The sequence below is a fragment of the Oncorhynchus kisutch genome, linkage group LG26 (genome assembly GCF_002021735.2).
Source record: "Oncorhynchus kisutch isolate 150728-3 linkage group LG26, Okis_V2, whole genome shotgun sequence".
Lineage (NCBI taxonomy): Eukaryota > Metazoa > Chordata > Actinopteri > Salmoniformes > Salmonidae > Oncorhynchus > Oncorhynchus kisutch.
Window position 1 is genome coordinate 1,693,568 of NC_034199.2, and position 24,536 is coordinate 1,718,103.

Genomic DNA, 24,536 nt, shown 5'->3' on the forward strand with positions numbered 1-24,536 from the left:
CAGTCGTGGGCGAACAGGGAGTACAGGAGGGCACTAAGCACGCACCACTGAGGGGCTCCAGTGTTGAAGATCAGCGTTGTTGATTCCTACCCTTACCGCCTGGGGGTGGCCCGTCAGGAAGTTCAGGATCCAGTTGCAGAGGGAGGTGTTTAGTCCCAGGGCCTTATGATGTTGAACGCTGAGCTGTAGTAAATGAACAGCATACTCACATAGGTGTTCCTTTTGTCCAGGTGGGAAACGGCAGTGTGGAGTGCGATTGAGATTGCGTCATCTGTGGATCTGTTAGGGCGGTATGCGAATTGGAGTGAGTCTAGGGTTTCTGGCATGATGGTGTTGATGTGAGCCATAACCAGCCTTTCAAATCAAATCAAATTTTATTTGTCACATACACATGGTTAGCAGATGTTAGTGCGAGTGTAGTGAAATGCTTGTGCTTCTAGTTCCGACAATGCAGTAATAACCAACAAGTAATCTAGCTAACAATTCCAAAACTACTACCTTATAGACACAAGTGTAAGGGGATAAAGAATATGTACATAAAGATATATGAATGAGTGATGGTACAGAGCGGCATAGGCAAGATGCAGTAGATGGTATTGAGTGCAGTATATACATATGAGATGAGTATGTAAACAAAGTGGCATAGTTAAAGTGGCTAGTGATACATGTATTACATAAGGATGCAGTAGATGATATAGAGTACAGTATATACATATACATATGAGATGAATAATGTAGGGAACAATATATTAGGTAGCATTGTTTAAAGTGGCTAGTGATATATTTTACATCATTTCCCATCAATTCCCATTATTAAAGTGGCTGGAGTTGAGTCAGTGTGTTGGCAGCAGCCACTCAATGTTAGTGGTGGCTGTTTAACAGTCTGATGGCCTTGAGATAGAAGCTGTTTTTCAGTCTCTCGGTCCCAGCTTTGATGCACCTGTACTGACCTCGCCTTCTGGATGATAGCGGGGTGAACAGGCAGTGGCTCGGGTGGTTGCTGTCCTTGATGATCTTTATGGCCTTCCTGTGACATCGGGTGGTGTAGGTGTCCTGGAGGGCAGGTAGTTTGCCCCCGGTGATGCGTTGTGCAGACCTCACTACCCTCTGGAGAGCCTTACGGTTATGGGCAGAGCAGTTGCCGTACCAGGCGGTGATACAGCCCGACAGGATGCTCTCGATTGTGCATCTGTAGAAGTTTGTGAGTGCTTTTGGTGATAAGCCAAATTTCTTCAGCCTCCTGAGGTTGAAGAGGCGCTGCTGCGCCTTCTTCACGATGCTGTCTGTGTGGGTGGACCAATTCAGTTTGTCTGTGATGTGTACGCCGAGGAACTTAAAACTTACTACCCTCTCCACTACTGTTCCATCGATGTGGATAGGGGGGTGTTCCCTCTGCTGTTTTCCTCCTTAGTTTTGTTGACGTTGAGTGTGAGGTTATTTTCCTGACACCACACTCCGAGGGCCCTCACCTCCTCCCTGTAGGCCGTCTCGTCGTTGTTGGTAATCAAGCCTACCACTGTTGTGTCGTCCGCAAACTTGATGATTGAGTTGGAGGCGTGCGTGGCCACGCAGTCGTGGGTGAACAGGGAGTACAGGAGAGGGCTCAGAACGCACCCTTGTGGGGCCCCAGTGTTGAGGATCAGCGGGGTGGAGATGTTGTTGCCTACCCTCACCACCTGGGGGCGGCCTGTCAGGAAGTCCAGTACCCAGTTGCACAGGGCGGGGTCGAGACCCAGGGTCTCGAGCTTGATGACGAGCTTGGAGAGCATTATGGTGTTAAATGCCGAGCTGTAGTCGATGAACAGCATTCTCACATAGGTATTCCTCTTGTCCAGATGGGTTAGGGCAGTGTGCAGTGTGGTTGAGATTGCATCGTCTGTGGACCTATTTGGGCGGTAAGCAAATTGGAGTGGGTCTAGGGTGTCAGGTAGGGTGGAGGTGATATGGTCCTTGACTAGTCTCTCAAAGCACTTCATGATGACGGAAGTGAGTGCTACTACGGGGCGGTAGTCGTTTAGCTCAGTTACCTTAGCTTTCTTGGGAACAGGAAAATGGTGGCCCTCTTGAAGCATGTGGGAACAACAGACTGGGATAGGGATTGATTGAATATGTCCGTAAACACACCAGCCAGCTGGTCTGCGCATGCTCTGAGGGCGCGGCTGGGGATGCCGTCTGGGCCTGCAGCCTTGCGAGGGTTGACACGTTGAAATGTTTTCCTCACATCGGCTGCAGTGAAGGAGAGTCCGCATGTTTTAGTTGCGGGCAGTGTCAGTGGCACTGTATTGTCCTCAAAGCGGGCAAAAAAGTTATTTATTCTGCCTGGGAGCAAGACATCCTGGTCCGTGACGGTGCTGCCACATACCTCTTGTGTCTGAGCCGTTGAATTGAGATTCTACTTTGTCTCTATACTGACGCTTAGCTTGTTTGATTGCCTTGCGGAGGGAATAGTTACTCTGTTTGTATTCGGTCATGTTTCCAGTCACCTTGCCCTGATTAAAAGCAGTGGTTTGCGCTTTCAGTTTCACGCGAATGCTGCCATCAATCCACGGTTTCTGGTTTGGGAATGTTTTAATCGTTGCTATGGGAACGACATCTTCAACGCAAGTTCTAATGAACTAGCACACCGAATCAGTGTATTCGTCAATGTTGTCGTCTGACGCAATACGGAACATATCCCAGTCCACGTGATCGAAGCAGTCTTGGAGTGTGGAATCAGATTGGTCGGACCAGCATTGAACAGACCTCAGCGCGGGAGCTTCTTGTTTTAGTTTCTGTCTGTAGGCAGGGATCCACAAAATGGAGTCGTGGTCAGCTTTTCCAAAAGGAGGGCGGGGCAGGGCCTTATATGCGTCGCGTAAGTTGGAATAGCAATGATCCAAGGTTTTTCCCGCCCTGGTTGCGCAATCGATATGCTGATAAAATTTAGGGAGTCTTGTTTTCAGATTAGCCTTGTTAAAATCCCCAGCTACAATGAATGCAGCTTCCGGATATATGGATTCCAGTTTGCAAAGAGTCAAATAAAGTTCGTTCAGAGCCATCGATGTGTCTGTTTGGGGGGGAATATATACGGCTGTGATTATAATCGAAGAGAATTCCCTTGGTAGATAATGCGGTCTACATTTGATTGTGAGGAATTCTAAATCAGGTGAACAGAAGGACTTGAGTTCCTGTATGTTGTTTTGGCCACGTCACGTTAACCATAAAGCATACGTCCCCGCCCCTCTTCTTATCAGAAAGATGTTTGTTTCTGTCGGCGCGATGCATGGAGAAACCAGCTGGCTGCACCGTCTCTGATAGCGTCTCTCCAGTGAGCCATGTTTCCGTGGAGCAAAGAATGTTACAGTCTCTGATGTCCCTCTGGAATGCTACCCTTGCTCGGATTTCATCAACCTTGTTGTCAAGAGACTGGACATTGGCGAGGAAAATGCTAGGGAGTGGTGCACGATGTGCCCATCTCCGGAGTCTGACAAGAAGACCGCTTCGTTTTCCCCTTTTTCGAAGTCGTTTTTTGGGGTCGCCGGCTGGGATCCATTCCGTTGTCCTGGGTGAAAGGCAGAACACAGGGTCCGCTTCGCGAAAGTCATATTCTTGGTCGTACTGATGGTGAGTTGACGCTGCTCTTATGTTCAGTCGTTCTTCTCGACTGTATGTAATGAAACCTAAGATGACCTGGGGTACCAATGTAAGAAATAACACGTAAAAAAACAAAAAACTGGATAGTTTCCTAGGAACGCGAAGCGAGGCGGCCATCTCTGTCGGCGCCGGAAGTAAAGCACTTCATGGCTACCGACGTGAGTGCTATGGGGTGGTAATAATTTTGCCAGGTTACCTTAGTGTTCTTTTGCACTATGGTGGTCTGTTTGAAACATTTATGTATGACATGACTTGGGAGAGGTTGAAAATGTCAGTGAAGACACTTGCCAGTTGTTCCGGTCATGCTTTGAGTACATGTTCTGGTAATTTGTCTAGCCCAGTGGCTTTGTGAATGGTGACCTGTAAAAAGTTCTTGCTCACATCGGCTACGTAGTTCGTGATCATACAGTAGTCCGGAACAGCTGGTGCTCTCATGCATGCTACAGTATTGCTTGCCTAGAAGCGAGCATGAAAGGCATTTAGCTCGTCTGGTAGCCTCGCGTCACTGGGCAGCTCGCGGCTGCGTTTCCCTTTGTAGTCCATAATAGTTTTCAAGCCCTGCCACATCAGACGAGTATCAGAGCCGGTGTAATAGGATTCAATCTTAGTCCAGTATTGACGCTTTGCCTGGGTGATGGTTCGTCTGAGGGCATAGCGGGATTTCTTTTAAGTGTCCGGATTAGTGTCCCACTCCTTGAAAGTGGAAGCTCTAGCCTTTAGCTATGCGAGGATATTGCCTGTAATCCGTGGCTTTTGGTTGGGGAATGTACGTACAGTCACTGTGGGGACGATGTCATCGATGCACTTATTGATGAAGCCAGTGACTGATGTGGTGTACTTCTCAATGCCATCGGAAGAACCCCATAACATTTTCCAGTCTGTGCTAGCAAAATAGTCCTGTAGCTTAGCATCTGCTTCATCTGACCACTTTTTTATTGGCCGGGTCACTGGTGCTTGCTGCTTTAATTTTTGATGTAAACTGGAATCAGATGGATAGAATTATGGTCAGATTTGCCAAATGGAGGGTGAGGGGGAGCTTTGTACATTTCTCTGTGTGTGGAGTTAAGGTGGTCTAGAGTTTTTTTCCTGCTTGAACATCTTGCACATTTAACATGGTGGTTGAAATTTGGTAAAGCAGATTTAAGTTTCCCTGCATTAAAGTCCCCGGCCACTAGGAGCACCGCCTCTGGGTGAGCATTTTCCTGTTTGCTTATGGCGGTATACAGCTCATTCAATGCTGTCTTAGTGCCAGCATCAGTCTGTGGTGGTGTGTAGACAGCTACGAGAAATACAGATGAAAACTCTATAGGTAGATAGTGTGGTCTACAGCTTATCATGAGATACTCTACCTCAGGCGAGCAAAACGTCAAGACTTCCTTAGATATGTTGCACCAGCTGTTGTTTACAAATATACATAGACCGCCACCCCTTGTCTTACCAGGGGCTGCCGTTCTATCCTGCCAACACAGTGTATAACCTGCCAGCTGTATGTTATTTATGTCGTCGTTCAGCCACAACTCGGTGAAACATAATATATTACCGTTTTTAATGTCCCGTTGGTAGTTTAATCTTGCTCGTAGGTCATCGATTATATTTTCCAATGATTCCACGTTGGCCAATACAACAGATGGCAGTGGGGGTTTACTTGCTCACCTACGAATTCTCAGAAGGTAGCCGACATCCACCTCCTTTTTTCCCGTCTTCTCTTCACGCTAATGACGGGGATTTGGGCCTGTTCCCGGGAAAGCAGTATATCCTTCACGTCGGACTCGTTAAAGGAAGTTCGTGGTGAGTAATCACTGTTCTGATGTCCAGAAGTTATTTTTGGTCATAAGAGACGGTAGCAGCAACATTATTTACAAAATAAGCTAAAAAATAAGTTACAAACAAACAAAATAACACAGTTGGTTAGGAGAATGTAAACCGTCAGCCATCCTCTCCGACACCATTCTAATTGCAGGAAATTAACTTTTGAACAAAAACGTTTCTCTCCGCCGTTAGGTGGGGGCCCCCCAAACAAATCTCGCTTAAGGCCCACAAAAGGCTTGAGCCGGCCCTAATATGTTTATCTTGTCTCTCACCACACTTGCCACTTGCCAAGTCATTGTAAATAACAATTTATTCCTAATTGATATGCTTAGATAGAAAACGATTAAATAACATTTATTTGATATATTTATCCTCTTCTCTCTTTTCCCTCAGCAATAATCCAGAAGCGTTTGAAGAAGGAGAAGAAGGCTAAGAGGAAACTGCAGGAGGCTCTGGAGTATGAGTCCAAGAGGAGGGAGCAGGCCGAACACTGCATCAAACAGCCGTCACCCTCAGAGAGCCTGCGCTCAGTCAATGGTTAGGGTTGTTTTTTATTCTCTGTTTCACTCTACTTTCATGTTGTCAAGGCTCAGGAGAAGACTCAGACACAGATAGTTTTGAAGTAACCAAAGTTTATTACAAAAACAGGGGGGCAGGCAAACGACAGGTCAAGGGCTTCCAGAGGTCTGTAGTCCAAAGTAGAGTCCGAAAGGTACAGAACGGCAGGCAGGCACAGGGCAGGCAGACTTCAGTAATCCAGGGGGATGTGACAAGGTACAGAACGACACGCAGGCTAAGGGTCAGGGCAGGCAGACTGGTAAAACATTGGGAAAGCTAGAAAACAGGAACTAGAGACAGAAGGGAGCACGGGAAAAATGCTAGTAGGCTTGACGTATCAAGATGAACTAGCAACAGACAAACGGAAAACACAGGTATAAATACACTGGTGATAATGAGGAAAATGGGTGACACCTGGAGGGGGGTGGAGACAAGCACAAAGACAGGTGAACAGTTTGTGATAGTACCCACCCCCCCTCTAGGGGCGCCACCTGGCGTCCTAACTGGGCGCATACCTGGTTGACCAGGGTGATGAGGCCTGGGTGGGTCCAGGATGTGCCTAGCAGGGACCCAGCACCTCTCCTCTGGGCCATAACCCTCCCAGTCAACCAGGTACTGGAATCCCCTGCCTAGTGGTCGAACCTTCAAGAAGCGCCTCACCGTGTACGCCGGTTGGCCGTCGATGAGACGGGGAAGAGGGGTGGACCTAGAAACAGGAGACATAGGGCTGTGAGACATATGTGAGGTTTAATCCTAGACACATGAAAAGTCGAATGTATATGGAGTGAACAGGGCAACAGAAGACGAACACCTTTCGAAAGTTTGCAGGAATCCACCCGGAGGGGCAGGTCTCGAGCGGACAGCCATACCCTCTGCCCGACAAGATACCGGGGAGCCGGGGTCCGGTGGCAGTCCACTTGTCATCGATACCTGTAGGTGGTCTTGACAAAAGCCGACTGGGCTCTCTTCCAGGTACGGCGACAGCGGCAGACAAACATCTGGGACGAGAGTACACCGACCTCTTCCGCATGCAGGGGGGAGAGCGGGGCTGATAACCCTTTGAACACTCGAAAGACGAGAGCCCAGCGGCAGAGCAGGCATATTCAACCCACACTGGTTGCTGGATCCAGATGGTGGGGTTGGCGGAGACAAGGCAGCAAAGAGTCATCGCCAGGTCTTGATTGCTCGCTTCTACTGGACGTTGGACTGAGGGTTGAACCGATGACTCAATGAGCGTTCAGAACGCCTTCCAGAAGCGGGATGAGAACTGAGGCCCCTGGTTGGAGACCTTTTCCACCGGGAGTCTATGGATCCGGAAGACGTGCTGCATCATGAGCTGGGCCGTAGTGGTCCCACTCCAGGACGGAGGAGTGGACAGTGTCAGGAACAAACATCCGGTTATCTGCCTGGAACACAGCTGGGGCATTGGAAAGGCCAAATGGCATGACCAGATACTCGTTGTGACTGCTGGCTATGTTGAAGGCAGTCTTCCACTTCTCCCCCTCCCATTATCCGCACCAGGTGGTAGGCATCCGCAGGTCCAACTTGGAGATAACGGTGGCCCCCTGGAGCGTCTCGAAGGCCGAGGCGATGAGTGGTAGCGGGTAGCAGTTCTTCACCATGATGTCATTGAGGCCCCGGTAATCGATGCACCGACGCAGGGTTTTGTCCTTGTTCTTCACAAACCCTGCGCCTGCGGGGGAGGCGAAAGAACGGATACACCCTGCAGCTAGGGAGTCCTCGATGTAGGTCTCCATAGCCTTGGTCTCCGGACTGGACAGAGAGTACAGTCGTCCCCGGGGCAGTGTGGTGCCTGGGAGAAGGTCGATTCCGAAATCATAGGGTCGGTGCGGAGGAAGTGAAGTGACCCGGGCCTTACTGAAAACCTCCCGGAGGTCCTGGTACTCAGCGGGAATGGCGAAGATGTCCTGGGGCAGGTTATGCTGACTTCAGGCAATGGGCATGGCAGTACAGTCAATAAGGGGATTGTGTCGCTGGAGCCAAGAGAATCCCAATACCATGGGAACCTGAGGAGACTTAATGAAAAAATATATATTTCACCTTTACCTTTAAGTCAGTTAAGAACAAATTCTTATTTACAATGATGGCCTACCGGGGAACAGTGGGTTAACTGCCTTGTTCAGCGGCAGAATGACAGATTCTTTTTACCGTCCAGAAACCTTTCGGTTACTGGCCCAACACTCTAACCACTAGGCTACATGCCACCGCAATAATTAGCATGAATTGGATAGCCTCACTGTGGTTCCCCTGACACTCGTAGGTTGATAGGAGTGGTATTGTGGGTGACCCAGCCTATAGAGCGCTCTAACATCCATGGGAATGGAGAGGGGCTGAGTGGGGATGCCCAGCACGGACACCAGGGTAGCGTCCATAAAACTCTCATCGGCCCCAGAGTCGATGAGTCCCCAGAGAGATTTTGACTGGTTCCCCCACAGCAGGATGGCATGGAAAGGGTGTGAGTAAGGGGAGAGTAAATGTTCTCCGTATGGCCCACCAGACTACTTGCCCCCTACTGGTGAGCCTGGTCTTTTACTGGACATGAGGACATGAAATGAACAGTAGTGCCGCAATACAGGCAACTCTTCGTGTGAAGCCAGTGTAGACATTCAGCTGGGGACAGCCTATCTCTGCCTAGTTGCATTGGCTGAGGAAGAGGTAATTCGGCAGACTTCGGAGACAGGCAACGGAGACGTTGGGACTTCCGGGAGGCAATGTGGAATCCTTGGGCGGGCGAGTGGAATCAAACCCCCTCTCCTTCCTGCATTCCCGTAGCCGCACATCGATGGTCAATGGTCAAGGATGGTCAAGGCAATGAGCGAGTTGAGATCCGTCGGTAGTTCCCGGGCTGCTAGTTTGTCCATAACCTCCTCCGATACTCCTTACAGGAACATGTCGAACAGCAATTCCGGTTTCCAGACACTCTCAGATGCCAACAAACGGAAAAAGTCTGTCACACTACAGGAGTCTTGCCAAGGCTTTTGTAACTTCCGGGCAGCCACTCTCCCGGACAATTGAGTATCAAAAACCTTCTTCACCTCCGACACAAACTTTTCCAGACTGAAGCATATGGCCGACTGCTGTACCCAAACGGCCGTAGCCCAGGCAAGAGCACTCCCGGACATCAGCGTGATGAAGTACACTATCTTTGAGAGGTCCAAGGGGAAGGAGGAGGGCTGTAGCTCAATGATGAGAGAACTCTGCGCAAGAAACGCTCAACAGGTTCCTGACTCTCCAGCGAAGCGAGGCTCTCGGGAAGCCGGGTGGCCAGGGAGGCCGCGCTGCTAACAGCCAGGTTACTAAGGAGATGGGAGGTTACCGTTGTGGTGGGCTGCCTGACAAACAACCAGCAGAATTGCTCCTTGGAAGGAAACGGCGTTGCAGAGGTGGTCCAAGTCTGCTGAGTTCGTCATGGCCAGTTCAGAGTGGTGTGACAAGGTACAGAACAACAGGCAGGGCAGGTAGTAGAATGGTCAAAAAACAGGAAATCTAGAAAATAGGAACTAGAGACAGAAGGGAGCATGGGTGAAAACATTGGTATGCTTGATGAAACAAAACTAACTGGCAACAGACAAACAGAGAACACAAGTATAAATATGCTGGGGATACTGTGGAAGATGGGTGACACCTGGAGTGGGGTAGAGACAAGCACAAAGACAGGTGAAACAGATCAGGGTGTGGCATATTTATATACTTTCTGTTTTTCACTGTTTGCAGCAAAGAAATGTGCTTCTTGGGGAATCATAGAGTATTGTACTGTCCTGTCCTGTCCTGTCCTGTACTGTGCTCTACTGCTCTCCTCTTTTCTTCTTTCCTTTGTTTTGAGTGCTAGCTAAGGACAATAGATCGCAGTTACACTCAATCACAGTGTTGTGCTAATAACTCATAGTGTTATAGGTTATTGTCTTTACATATTACAAGTTATATCAAGCTAAATCATGATTCAGCAATCTGACTGATCATTCAATGTCTTATTGTATTTTTCACTTACAGGAAAGTTACAGAAAGTTACAGAAAGTTTTTAAGTTTTTAAGTGAAAGCTTTTAGTGTGGCTGGTCCATGTGAAGGGTGTTTAAAGTGGAACAGACAACATTTGAACTACTTTGCAGATATGAAACTAACAGACAATCATAATATCAGTCAAAAATATCAAATTCCCAGTTTATGGTTCAAAACAAACATTATAAGAGGTTTTAAATAGGTTCTATTTTACTCAAAATTCCATGACGTACAGTAAAGCATTGTTGGCAGAATATATGGATTCAGTTCATTGCATGATTAATATAATTAACCAATACATTTCTTGTAGTTATATTGCTATCATGTTGTAAATCACAGCTGGCCAAGCACATTGTTTGCTGCCTCCACCCATTCGGGATACACTGTTTCAGTTTAAATGACTCAATATTTCGAACTTAAACAGATGACTAAGGCTGGAAATGTCAATACAATCAAACTAGCAAGGTCAATGATCACAAGTCAGTCATAACGTTGTTAATAGGCCAGTGCACATGTGTCAGACACAAGGCCCGCTGGGCCGCATAGCACACACTAGTGAATATAAATAAGTCAACCGTTAAGTCATCTACTTTATGAAATTACAGCCTGATGTGCACACATTGGTGAATTCAACTGAAATTGCATTGCATTTGAGCAGTAGCCTAGGCTGGCTACTCAACTACAATACATTTTGAATGCACCATACATCAATGCTGCGTTCAACTGCACTGGTGATCCAGGCAGTGCTCCCCCCCCCAAAAAATCTCTCTTTTGTTAATATAAATGTTAAAATGCTATATACAGCATCTTACGCGTTTGAACAATTCATGGACACTGCTGTAAATAAAACCTAATAAAAACATCTGTCTTGTCCGGGACCGGACTCTACACAGGTCAGTGCGCCATAGCCAATCAGAGCTACAGTAGGTCTATATGCAAATTAGCCATTTGTCACATGGGCCATCATTCACTTTGAACTGGACTGTGTGATTACAGGCAGTAGCAACAGCACAACTTTAGATCATCAGAACACATTCACCAAAAGCAACCAAATACACCTGAATGGGTTTCTGCAAATATTTTAACACCACGGAAGTGCTCTTACATTGTGAAACTTCACAGTCCTATTGCTCAAACAACCATGAAAAGGCAGGCTCTCTCTCCCTCAGTTGCATATGCACATCAGCAACAAAAAGATCAACAACTAAAGCTAGCCAGAGTGAGATGAGATGAAATATAATATGGGAACATTAGATTAACCCTCTAAACCTTTTTCAGCTAGCTTTGGCCATCAACATTGCACTGATAAACAATGGAGAATAGTAGCCGGACGCTTTCCCACTCTATATTGCTATATAATCTTCACAAATGCCATTCCCAAACATTCGATTAATATATGAAAACGTGAAAATGACCATGTCTAAGTGCTCGCTTGTCAGAAAATGTTTTTAAAAAAATACAAATTAAGTTTCATATTATTCCTGGGGGTGTATATGAACATATTTTAATAAGGTTTCATGTTGCTAAAACACTGTCAGTTCCACTTTAACAGCGGTTGTGTTCTATCCCTCTGCTGTCCCAGACTCACTGACCCCAGAGATGGAGAGTGACCGCAGCACTGGAAGAACAGATGCTGAGAGGGCAATACAAGGTACATGAACCTGATATCTCGCTCTCTCTCCTCTCTCTCTGAGCATTAGTGTTAACTCTGCCTGCTGTTGAAGTGTACAGCTTGCCATCTGGGCCACAGCATTGGGGGGGACATTAATCACTTGTTTGTTTGCCTTGTGGGGTCTTGGATATGAAGTGGAGGGTGGTGATAACCTCTGAAGACTGCATCCCAGTCTGTTTGTTTGCCTTGTGGGGTCTTGGATATGAAGTGGAGGTTGGTGATAACCTCTGAAGACTGCATCCCAGTCTGTTTGTTTGCCTTGTGGGGTCTTGGATATGAAGTGGAGGTTGGTGATAACCTCTGAAGACTGCATCCCAGTCTGTTTGTTTGCCTTGTGGGGTCTTGGATATGAAGTGGAGGGTGGTGATAACCTCTGAAGACTGCATCCCAGTCTGTTTGTTTGCCTTGTGGGGTCTTGGATATGAAGTGGAGGTTGGTGATAACCTCTGAAGACTGCATCCCAGTCTGTTTGTTTGCCTTGTGGGGTCTTGGATATGAAGTGGAGGGTGGTGATAACCTCTGAAGACTGCATCCCAAATTACACTTATTTCCTATGTAGTGTATGCCCCATCTATTGCACTGCTTTTGACCAGGGCAGAGAACAGTTTCCCATTTACAATGGTGCCCTGAGGACAAAAATTAAGCAACAACAAAAATATAAAACAATGCAAGAGAGCTATAAATACATGACATCAGGTTATTACAACAAGTTAGAATCATCAATTGAAACAGTTGCACACTTCAGTAAACTCAATCACTTGTTTTGTGAGGTATAACTGCGGTGCATTAAAACTAAAGGCAGATAGTGGAGACAAGTGGGACCTGAAGAGTTAACCAACCCTGCGAACGGGTTTGGTGTCTCATATTTTTATATTTCAACAGGGAAGTGGGGTATGTTGTAGGCTTGTGGAGCAGAGCTTTGTAAACAAGAAGGGAGTAATGAAGTGATCTACGGGATTTTAGTGCGGTCCAGCCGACCTTCTGATACAGGATGCAGTGATGAGTAATAAAACAATCACCTGTCATAAAGGGAAGGGGGCTATGGTAGATGGCCTCCAAAGGTTTATGAGTAGTAGAATCTGCATCCCTCCAATGACTGAATGTGTAGCCCATCTGAGACATTTTTCAGTGAATTGAAACAACATATATTTAGGTTTGCCAGTATTAAATACATGTTTTAAATCAATAAGGACTTTCTGTAATGTAACAAAATCAGATTGCAGCTCTAACATTGCTTGGTCAGTCGGTGCGATGGCTTACATAACCGTATCATCTGCATACAGATGCATATTACAGCATTTACTACATAGACCAGTATTATTTATATAGATAGTAACGAGATAGTAACGAGAACATGTCCCAAAATCAACCCGCGTCACATGCATGTAGTTCCACATCTTTAATAATGTCACGCCCTGGTCTTAGTATTTTGTGTTTTCTTTATTATTTTGGTCAGGCCAGGGTGTGACATGGGTTTATTTATGTGGTTTGTTTTGTCTTGGGGTTTTTCGTAGGTATTGGGATTGTGGCTTAGTGGGGTTTTCTAGCATAGTCTATGGCTGTCTGGAGTGGTTCTCAATCAGAGGCAGGTGTTTATCGTTGTCTCTGATTGGGAACCATATTTAGGCAGCCATATTCTTTGAGTGTTTCGTGGGTGATTGTTCCTGTCTCTGTGTTACTTTGCACCAGTATAGGCGGTTTCGGTGTTACGGTTCTTGTTTTTGTATTGTTCGTGTTTATTCGTTATTAAACATGTATGAAAATTACCACGCTGCATTTTGGTCCGATCCTTGCTACACCTCTTCGTCAGAGGAGGAGTTAGAAGAAAACCGTGACAAATAAAGTGAAACTGAACGTGAAGCAACCGTGACGCACACAAACACACACAGAAAATAAATAATTACCCGCAAAAACAGGTGGGAAAATGCTGCCTAAGTATGATTCCCAATCAGAGGCAACGATAGACAGCTGGCTCTGATTGGGAACCATACCTGGCCAACAAGGAAACAGACAAACTAGAATGCCCACCCAAATCACACCCTGACCTAACCAAATAGAGAAGAAAAAAAGTATCTCTAAGGTCAGGGTGTGACACCCTGTGACACCTTTTATAATATTGAGTAAACTAGACTTGACACAATCAGAAAACACAGGTTGTGTCCTGTTGGTCAAGTAGTTCTTAAACCATTTGCAAGACTCCCTATCCATTCCCATTTCAGACAGTTTTTTTAATGAGTAGGGAATGGTCAACTGTGTCAAGTGCCTTAGAAAATCTCTAGGTAAGGCAGCATAGGATCTAGGCAATTTAACACATCATGTAAAACAAGCATAGTGGCTGAAACTGTGCTATGTCCAGATCTAAAACCAGAATGATGCATGATTAGAATAGAGTGAGAAGTTAAAACCAGATTGGTGCATGTTTAGAATAGAGTGAGAAATTAAAGCCAGATTGGTGCATGTTTAGAATAGAGTGAGAAGTTAAAACCAGATTGATGCATGTTTAGAATAGAGTGAGAAGTTAAAACCAGATTGATGCATGTTTAGAATAGAGTGAGAAGTTAAAACCAGATTAATGCATGTTTAGATTAGAGTGAGAAGTTAAAACCAGATTGGTGCATATTTAGAATAGGGTGAGAAGTTAAAACCAGATTGGTGCATGTTTAGAATAGAGTGAGAAGTTAAAACCAGATTAATGCATGTTTAGAATAGAGTGAGAAGTTAAAAACCAGATTGATGCATGTTTAGAATAGAGTGAGAAGTTAAAACCAGATTAATGCATGTTTAGATTAGAGTGAGAAGTTAAAACCAGATTGGTGCATATTTAGAATAGGGTGAGAAGTTAAAACCAGATTGGTGCATGTTTAGAATAGAGTGAGAAGTTAAAACCAGATTGATGCATGTTTAGAATAGAGTGAGAAGTTAAAACCAGATTGGTGCATATTTAGAATAGAGTGAGAAGTTAAAACCAGATTGGTGCATGTTTAGAATAGAGTGAGAAGTTTAAACCAGATTGATGCATGTTTAGAATAGAGTGAGAAGTTAAAACCAGATTGATGCATGTTTAGAATAGAGTGAGAAGTCAAAACCAGATTGGTGCATATTTAGAATAGAGTGAGAAGTTTAAAAAGTCTCAGCTGGGAGTTGATCAGGGATTATAATACCTTGGTTGGGAAAAATAACTAGGAGATTGTAGGGAATATGGTGCAATTTGGGGTCACAACACCTCTCACTTCTTTATTAGTATCATTACGTCTTCCTCTAATAATCCCCAACAATGTCTCTCCCACCCTTCCTTCCCACCTCTTCCTAACATCACCGCTTTATCACTGACAGGTCTCAATTTCCCCTGGAAAATAGGAAGATTACACAGTAAATCACTATGATACCAGGAACTAGACAAAAGCTTCAGGGGACCATGACACAATATCCTGAGAACGTCCTAAAAATTTGACAAACCCGGGAACTACATTAAACATCCAGGGAACAATGACAGAATGTCCCTAGAACGTTCAGGGGACCATGACACGTACCTGGCACAAACTGGGAACTATAAAAAGTTTGCCCAGAAAACGATCCCTTGGGATCATCACACAATGTCCTAAGGACTAATAAAATGTATGTCCTTGAGAACATCCTAAAAGCGTCCTGACATGGTCCTCAGTGACATCCTGTAACGGCGTTCTTCGTTTGTCGAAAGAGAGTCGGACCGAAATGCAGCGTGGTGGTTACTCATGTCTTTATTGAAAAAAAGTGACGATACATGAAATAACTATAATAAATACAAAAACAACAAACGGAACGTGAAACCTAATACAGCCTATCTGGTGAACACTACACAGAGACAGGAACAATCACCCACGAAATACAAAGCGAACTCAGGCTACCTAAATACGGTTCCCAATCAGAGGCAACGAGAAGCACCTGACTCTGATCGAGAACCGCCTCAGGCAGCCAAGCCTACACTCGACACACCCCTAATCAACCACAATCCCAATGCCTACAAAAAAAAACAATACGACAACACAATAACCCATGTCACACCCTGGCCTGAACAAATAATTAAAGAAAACACAAAATACTAAGACCAAGGCGTGACAGAACCCCCCCCCCCCCCAAGGTGCGGACTCCCGGACGCACCTCAAAACCATAGGGAGGGTCCGGGTGGGCGTCTGTCCATGGTGGCGGCTCCGGCTCGGGACGTGGACCCCACTCCATAAATGTCATAGTTCCTCCCCTTCGCGTCCTGGGATAATCCACCCTCGCCGCCGACCATGGCCTAATAGTCCTCACCCAGAACCCCACAGAACTGAGGAGCAGCTCGTGACTGAGGGGCATCTCTGGACTGAGGGGCAGCTCGGGACTGAGGGGCAGCTCGAGACTGAGGGGCAGCTCGGGACTGAGGCAGCTCGGGACTGAGGGGCAGCTCGGGACTGAGGGGCAGCCCGGAACTGAGGGGCAGCCCGGAACTGAGGGGCAGCCCGGAACTGAGGGGAAGCCCAGTACTGAGAGGAAGCCCAGTACTGAGAGGAAGCCCAGTACTGAGATGAAGCTCAGGTAGGTAGTAGGCTCCGGTAGATCCTGGCTGGCTGGCGGATCTGGAAGATTCAGGTTGACTAGCAGATCTGGAAGATTCTGGTTGACTAGCAGATCTGGAAGATTCTGGTTGACTGGCGGATCTAGCTGCTCTATGCAGACTGACAGCTCTGACTGCTCCATGCAGGCTGACAGCTCCTTGCAGACTGGCAGCTCTTTGCAGACTGACAGCTCTGACTGCTCCATGCAGGCTGACAGCTCCTTGCAGATTGACAGCTCCTTGCAGACTGACCGCTCCTTGCAGACTGACAGCTCCCTGCAGACTGGCAGCTCCTTGCAGACTGACAGCTCTGACTGCTCCATGCAGGCTGACAGCTCCTTGCAGACTGGCAGCTCCTTGCAGACTGGCAGCTCCTTGCAGACTGACAGCTCCTTGCAGACTGGCAGCTCCTTGCAGACTGGCAGCTCCTTGCAGACTGACAGCTCTGGCTGCTTCATGCAGACTGACAGCTCTGACTGCTCCATGCAGGCTGACAGCTCCTTGCAGACTGGCAGCTCCTTGCAGACTGACAGCTCCTTGCAGACTGACAGCTCCCTGCAGACTGGCAGCTCCTTGCAGACTGACAGCTCTGACTGCTCCATGCAGGCTGACAGCTCCTTGCAGACTGGCAGCTCCTTGCAGACTGGCAGCTCCTTGCAGACTGGCAGCTCCTTGCAGACTGACAGCACCCTGCAGACTGGCAGCTCAGGCTGCTTCAAACAGGCAGGAGGCTCCGGCAGCGCAGGAGAGGAGGAAAACGCTGGCTGCGCTGAACAGGCGGGAGACTCCGACAGCGCAGGAGAGGAGGAAAACGCTGGCTGCGCTGAACAGGCGGGAGACTCCGACAGCGCAGGAGGGAAGGAAGGCTCTGGCTGTGCTGAACAGGCGGGAGACTCCGACAGAGCAGGAGAGGCAAGGCGCACTGTAGGCCTGATGCGTGGTGCGGGCACTGGTGATACTGGAGCGAGGACACGCACAGGAAGCCTGGTGCGGGGAGCTGCTACCGGAGGACTGGTGTGTGGAGGTGGCTCTGGATAGACCAGACCGTGCAGGCGCACTGGAGCTCTTGAGCACCGAGCCTTCCCAAGCTTACCTGGCTCGATGCCCACTCTAGCCCGGCCAATACGAAGGGCTGGTATGAACCGTACCGGGCTATGCACCCGCACTGGAGACACCGTGCGCTCACTAGCATAACACGGTGCCTGCCCGGTCTCTTTAGCCCCCCGGTAAGCACAGGGAGTTTGCGCAGGTCTCCTACCTGGCATAGCCATACTCCCTGTAAGCCCCCCCCCAATACATTTTTGGGGCTGACTCTCAGGCTTCCATCCGCGTCGCCGTGCTGCCTCTTCATACCAGCGCCTCCCTGCTTTAGCCGCCTCTAGTTCTTCCTTGGGACGGCGATATTCTCCAGGCTGAGCCCAGTTCCTCCTCCCATGTCCAATTCTCCAAGTGATGCAGCCTCTCCCACTGCAACTGCTCTTCACGATTAGCAGGGAGAGTTGGCTCAGGTCTGACATCCGACTCAGCCACTCACCCTCTGAGCCCCCCCCAATACATTTTTGGGGCTGCTTTTCAGGTTTCCTTGCCAACCGTGTTCCCTCGTATCGTCGGCTCTTATCTCCGGCTGCCTCTGCTCTCCTAAGTGCCTCCACCTGTTCCCATGGGATGCGATCTCTTCCAGCCAGTATCTCCTCCCAAGTGTAACAACCTTTGCCATCCAATACGTCTTCCCATGTCCATTCCTCCTTTCGCTTTTCCTGCGGTCGCTGCCTGTAACCACGCCGCTCGGTCCGTGTGTGGTGGGTGATTCTGTAACGGCGTTCTTCGTTTGTCAAAAGAGAGTCGGACCGAAATGCAGCGTGGTGGTTACTCATGTCTTTAATGAAAAAAAGTGACGATACATGAAATAACTATAATAAATACAAAAACAACAAACGGAACGTGAAACCTAATACAGCCTATCTGGTGAACACTACACAGAGACAGGAACAATCACCCACGAAATACAAAGCGAACTCAGGCTACCTAAATACGGTTCCCAATCAGAGGCAACGAGAAGCACCTGACTCTGATCGAGAACCACCTCAGGCTGCCAAGCCTACACTCGACACACCCCTAATCAACCACAATCCCAATGCCTACAAAAAAAACCAATACGACAACACAATAACCCATGTCACACCCTGGCCTGAACAAATAATTAAAGAAAACACAAAATACTAAGACCAAGGCGTGACACATCCTGGGAACTTACAGGGTACTAGACAAATGTCCCTCAGAGAACGTTTCCTTGGGACCATCACACAATGTCCTAAGGACTAGTAAATGTATGTCCTGAGAATGTCCTAAAAAGGTCCAGACGTTGGTCCTTAGTGATGTCCTGGTAACTTACAGGGAACTAGACAAGGTTTCTCAGAGAACGTTTCCTTGGTACCATCCCTCAACGTTCTTAGATCTTTTCAAGAACGTCAATAGGATAACTTCACGCCGAAACCCTTAAAGGACCTAATGGGAACGTTAGGACGTCCCGTTTGCTGGGAAGTCTTAATTTTTTTTAACCATAAATGGTCGCCAGTATTCTGACCTAATAAACCACACATTGTTTATTAAAGATATATATTTTTGATGTGTAGATGAGGCATCAAAATTACTCTTGAAGTATTTGCAGAATTTGGAAGGGAAACAGTGTGGTTTATTAGGTCAGAATGCTGCCTTTGACAGCCATTTATGGTAAAAAGTAAGATAGAAGGTTATCACTCCAAATTAAGCCAGAAAGGACAACCAAATATTACTAAAAGTAAGTTAGAGTTAGAAAATACTCCAACTTGGATTGGTCTAGTTGACAAATATGTATTTTTCAAAACATTCATTTCAACTATATATACCATGAGAAAATATTTTATATCACATGTATAAAAAGCACATCATGCTTTTGATCCATTTTGATGTGATTTTAATAGAATTTCACAGTTTTCTTACCACATTTTTTGCCACATTTCCATAAATATTTTCTACAAACTTCAAATGTACAATATTCATAATCAGAGCCCTATTAGCCTTTCTGAGGGGTAAATAAAATGCTTGGGTCTCACAGGGTTAAAAATATATTTTTGTCAAATAAGAAATAATAAGCGAACAAATTGAGAATTTGTACCGTAAGGAGGGAAGATTCTTGCTTAATGAAATGCCATTCAGTCAGTGGAGAGATGTGAAAAGGGCGGCTGTCCCAAAAAAGGAAAACCAAATGTCAGAATTTCACTAAAAATCTTCACTTTTGGATAGAGAATATTTATAGCCCCCCATGTGATGCTAAATTGGTATATTTAGCAGCCTTAATTGGAAATTAGAAGAATTAAGATTGACATTGAAGAGCTCTTTGTAGTTGAATTGTTAAATGGATTGTTAACTTTTAAAACTTATTTATTATATTACAGTACAATTTTCTTTGTATGTGATCAAAGAAATAGTCATTGCCATGTACCAACTATTGCCATGGTAGATTGACAGTGTCATAGACAATAAACATACATGTTTTCTCTAATGTTACAACTTGGCAAAGTAGCAGATGCATTTCTGACTGTAGCTATGAAGCATCATTTCTTCGGCTCACAATGCCAGTGATCATGGCCTTAAAAGAATAGACATAGGAGAAGGTTGAGTTAACATGGAACAATGTGTGCTTTTGTTCAATTAGAGAAGCATTTGTCTGCCACCCATGTCTCCTCTGCTCTCCCCTCCTCTGCCAACAGCCTAGTAAACCGTAATTACCCTCAAATGGCAAAAAATGATGTTGATAAATTACACAAGCAAAGAAAACGCGTGAAAAACACCCAAGCCTATCACACGCATAAAAGCCAAGAGAAATGTATGTTATATTTTCAACACACAGCTCAGGCTAGGGCGAGAGAGAGCGAGAAAACAAATTAACGAGAGCATAATTTTTAAGGTAACTAATTATTTCTATTTGTCTTTTGTCACACTTCTCTAATTCTGCGATATTAACACAGTCTGTGTTTATTAATTGCTTTTGCAGTGCTTTTGAATCGGTTCCAAGAGGCAGTTCTGGCCGTTGTAGCAGCTACCAGACAGCCATGCTACTGGGACTGCAGCTCTCGCCTGAATATCTTCCCCAGTATCTCTTCTCTGGTTCCAACCTGTTTGCCCTTCGATGTGTTGGGCAAGTTAACATGACCGAGAGATAAAGTTGCGAGATTAAACATCAAAACAGTTCATGTAAAATAAAAATTAAATGAATGAATGTCACTGAAGCAAAAAAATGAAAAAAAGCCCTTTAATTGTCTTCATAAAATATTTGCATGAGCTACATTTGCATAATGTAAATGTATTAATTAATCTTTCAAAAGGAATTTTATGCTGAGAGAAGCCCAAAAAGCATTGTTTTATTCAGCATCTAATGAAATATTTATCCCCTTTAATGAACTTTTCATCTTCATTATACAAATGGCTAAAGTTTTTACATATTTTAATGAGTCTTTCATCAATATTTCTCACTCAAAAATGGAAATCAGTATGTTTCAACATTTGCACTAATACTGCAAACTGGAGGCGGTGTAAGTTGATTAAAACAGAACAAACATGCAAGGAGTTCCACCAATTTGTTTGCCCAAATTGAAAATGTTGTCTACAATTTCCAAGAGAACCTTATGTCAAAAATACATTTCTTAATTCTCTCCTGATCATTTTATTTTCCCTGAGCAATGTGATGTTTTGCACACTACTATGCCTGATGCGTTACTTCACAACTTATCAAAAGTGATAATCAGCCACGCTTTCACCTCCCCATACCATTCTCACAATTCCCTATAAACAGCTGTGACAGTGAAGCCGATCAGACAGAAAGGCAGAGAAAGGTGGCATAGCATTTCATCCACCATGGATGTGTCTACTCTCCTCCCCATCCAACCCCCTCCAACCACCACCACCTTCCTCTCTTCCCTTTATTTTTAGCCCTTTGCATTTACACTGTAATGGCTTTTACACATAACTCTGCAGTGTTGCTTGAATAGAGGCGGCCAGAGTGCAATACCTTGGAGACCCACGGCAGGTTCGGATAATTAGCCCTGTGTTTGTCTTTCCACTCCATCTCCCCACAATAAGCCTTTGTTCTTTTTCCACCCAGCTTTTCATACACATACATACAGCACACTGATGCATCGACGACAGAAGGCTGGGGATTTAGGTACACGGTGCAGTGATGGATGCTCTCCTATCATAAAGTGTTGTATCATTGGTTGTGAGATTTAGGATATTAGTGAGTGAGAACATGTACTCATCAAAATGTTTATGGAGGAAGGTTTCATCATATTATATTGTATTTTCCATATAGAATTGAGAGGCTCCTCTGATTCATATATGGCTCAAAATATAGTGTGCCATGGACCTTAAGAGGCCAAAGGTTAAATGGTCCAATAGTGAGATTACAGAAGATCAATGAATGTGAGTCTCTTCAAAGCCTATAACTAACGTACCATTTTCTACTAGATGTCGCTCTATGTCTCGGACCTCACATTGTGTCATATCTGACTGCCAGGCAGCAACACATCGCTCTTCTCAAGCTGTCGCTGCTTTAAGTCTCTCGGTGTGCTTTTCTAAATTTAATTATTTAGGTTCACTGCCAGAGAGAAGAAAGGGCTGCTTAAGGCACAGTAATGCAGCGCAGAGGAAATACGGGGGTAATAAATGTCAAACATGCTCCTGAGCTGCGCCTAACAGATGCTTTTACCAGCCCCGCGTCAGAGGCAGCTCTGCTCGCTCAGGCGTACCACTCAGAGACGAGTGTTCTTTGAAAATGGACAAAGCTCGTCAGGTTGCAGGTGTCTAGAGATAGCATCAGAGAAGAATGGCTCTGCCTTTTTCAATAAACACTTTTTATTGAATATCCGAAACATACAATATACTTGCAGTGAAGCCACTCAACAACTACATCATACCAGTCATCCAACAGACTCCCATTCAGAGTGACACACAGAAGTGTCATGACGTTGGCCTGGGGGGTAGGTTTATGACTGTCATAAATACCGCTTCCCCCTTTTTCTTCTCTCTACCCTACTGAGGTTACATTTGCAAAACCCTTGGTTAACATAGAGATTCTGGGAATATCAGAAGGTGGGGGAAAATGAACGGTATTCTGGCTATCCGATCAATTGAACATATGCGGTGGTACTTAATGGATATGATGTCAGTTCGGTTGTCATCTGAGACATTCTCATCAATGAGAAGATGACATAAACTCTACAGTGGAAAGTCTACAATCAGAGTTATCGGATTCACATGGAATTGTTGTTCAATTTAATTGTTTGAATATGAAATTATTCGTGATGGGATGAAATGTGATTTTAGCTTCTAAAATGTGAGATTTGGGTTTTCATAAGATAGGGCTCTGCTCAATCAGTGGCCCGCCCATGTGAAGGGACATGGGCTATAAAACTTTTCTTATTTTTTTAAATATTTTTATTTTATTTTACCCCTTTTTCTCCCCAATTTCGTGGTATCCAATTGTTTAGTAGCTACTATCTTGTCTCGTCGCTACAACTCCCGTACGGGCTCGGGAGAGACGAATGTTGAAAGTCATGCGTCCTCCGATACACAACCCAACCAAGCCACACTGCTTATTTAACACAGCGCCTTCCAACCCGGAAGCTAGGCGCACCAATGTGTTGGAGGAAACACCGTGCACCTGGCAACCTTGGTTAGTGCGCATTGCGCCCAGCCCGCCACAGGAGACGCTGGTGCGCGATGAGACAAGGATTTCCCTACCGGCCAAACCCTCCCTAACCCGGGCGACGCTAGGCCAATTGTGCGTCGCCCCACGGACCTCCCGGTCACGGCCGGTTACGACAGAGCCTGGACGCGAACCCAGAGTCTCTGCTGGCACAGCTGGCGCTGCAGTACAGCCCCCTTAACCACTGCGCCAGCTATAAAACTTTTCAAACACGCACTCCTCTCCCTTTCTATATAAGCCCTTGATGACAATATAACCTCCTGTTCCGAGGACGTGAGGATGACGGTCCTATGTCAGAATGGTTCAGATAATAACTACAGAACCAAGCCAACATCAGCGTGAGCTTTGGTTGCGAATGGTATGAACTTTGAAATCTTATTCACTACAGAAGTGATACCTCCTAGCCGTTGAGTTAGCAACAGCAGATGCAACGAGGGTTAGGAAGGAACAGACAGAGTATCCCGTCTATCACCCATCGACGTTACTACAATGTATTCAATTGACAACCAGAGACATTCTTCAAAGGACTTGGTTGGGCAACACGGGCTTCCATCTACCACCAACCTATCAAAGCGCAGCTCAGAGTAAATATTCATTGCATTTTCCTTTTCCAAATGGGCGGTAATTTAGAATGCATAAGATACTGTATTTACGATAGTACAGCTTCGGCCTTTCTTCCTCAGTCTTCCCGCTCCTTCACTCAAACCCAGCCCCTTTTCTTTCTGTAACAAGCTGTCATATCTGTTCCGCCCACTAGGGACGTTTTCCTTTATGATGTAATTTGTAATCAAGTTATGATTTAATTATGTGTATGTGTAATTCTGTGTGATTAGTTAGGTATTTAGTAAATAAATGACTAAACCCAATTTTGTATTGCTGATTCAAATTGTTAGCCAGGGTTCGTGCAGATAACCAAGAATTTACAACTTTCAGATGAGACTAAATTAAGATGACGATTAATATTGACTGCTATTGATGTCAAATTTAACTAGATTTTTAAGATTCTTTCGTGGTACCCGACTCTCTAGTTAATTACATTTACATGATTAGCTCAATCAAGTAATATTAATTACGGAGAAATGATTTTATAGAATAGCATGTCATTTCACTTAATCCGGCATAGCCAGATACACGACAGAAGCATCCAGGGTCAATGCCCTGCTCAAGGGCACGTTGACGGATCTCCCACAAGGCCAAAAAACGTGAACCTGAACCCTCCAAGATCCCCTACACAGTTCCCCAATAGCTGTCCCTCGACACCCCCCCCCCGCAATATTTTTTTTTACAATTAATTCCATTCCCCCCCCAAAAAAAATGCACCAACAACCAAGAGAATGAACTAAAGAGAAAAAAGGCAAGAAAAACAGACCCAAGAGAATGAACTAAAGAGAAAAAAGACAAGAACAACAGAACCAAGAGAATGAACTAAAGAGAAAAAAGACAAGAAAAGTAGAACCAAGAGAATGAACTAAAGGGAAAAAAGACAAGAAAAGTAGAACCAAGAGAATGAACTAAAGAGAAAAAAGGCAAGA

The 24,536-nt window shown here is 45.5% G+C and overlaps 1 protein-coding gene across 2 annotated transcripts in view; it reads left to right on the forward strand.

Moving 5' to 3' along the window:
* The window catches only part of dachd (dachshund d), a 303,675-nt gene that overhangs the window by 276,224 nt on the left and 2,915 nt on the right, over positions 1 to 24,536 (forward strand). For both annotated transcript variants that reach the window (XM_031805691.1, XM_020462118.2), the window contains exons 9-10: positions 5,836 to 5,979; positions 11,600 to 11,668. In XM_031805691.1, coding sequence (XP_031661551.1) covers positions 5,836 to 5,979; positions 11,600 to 11,668 — 213 coding nt within the window. The remainder of the gene's footprint in view (positions 1 to 5,835; positions 5,980 to 11,599; positions 11,669 to 24,536) is intronic.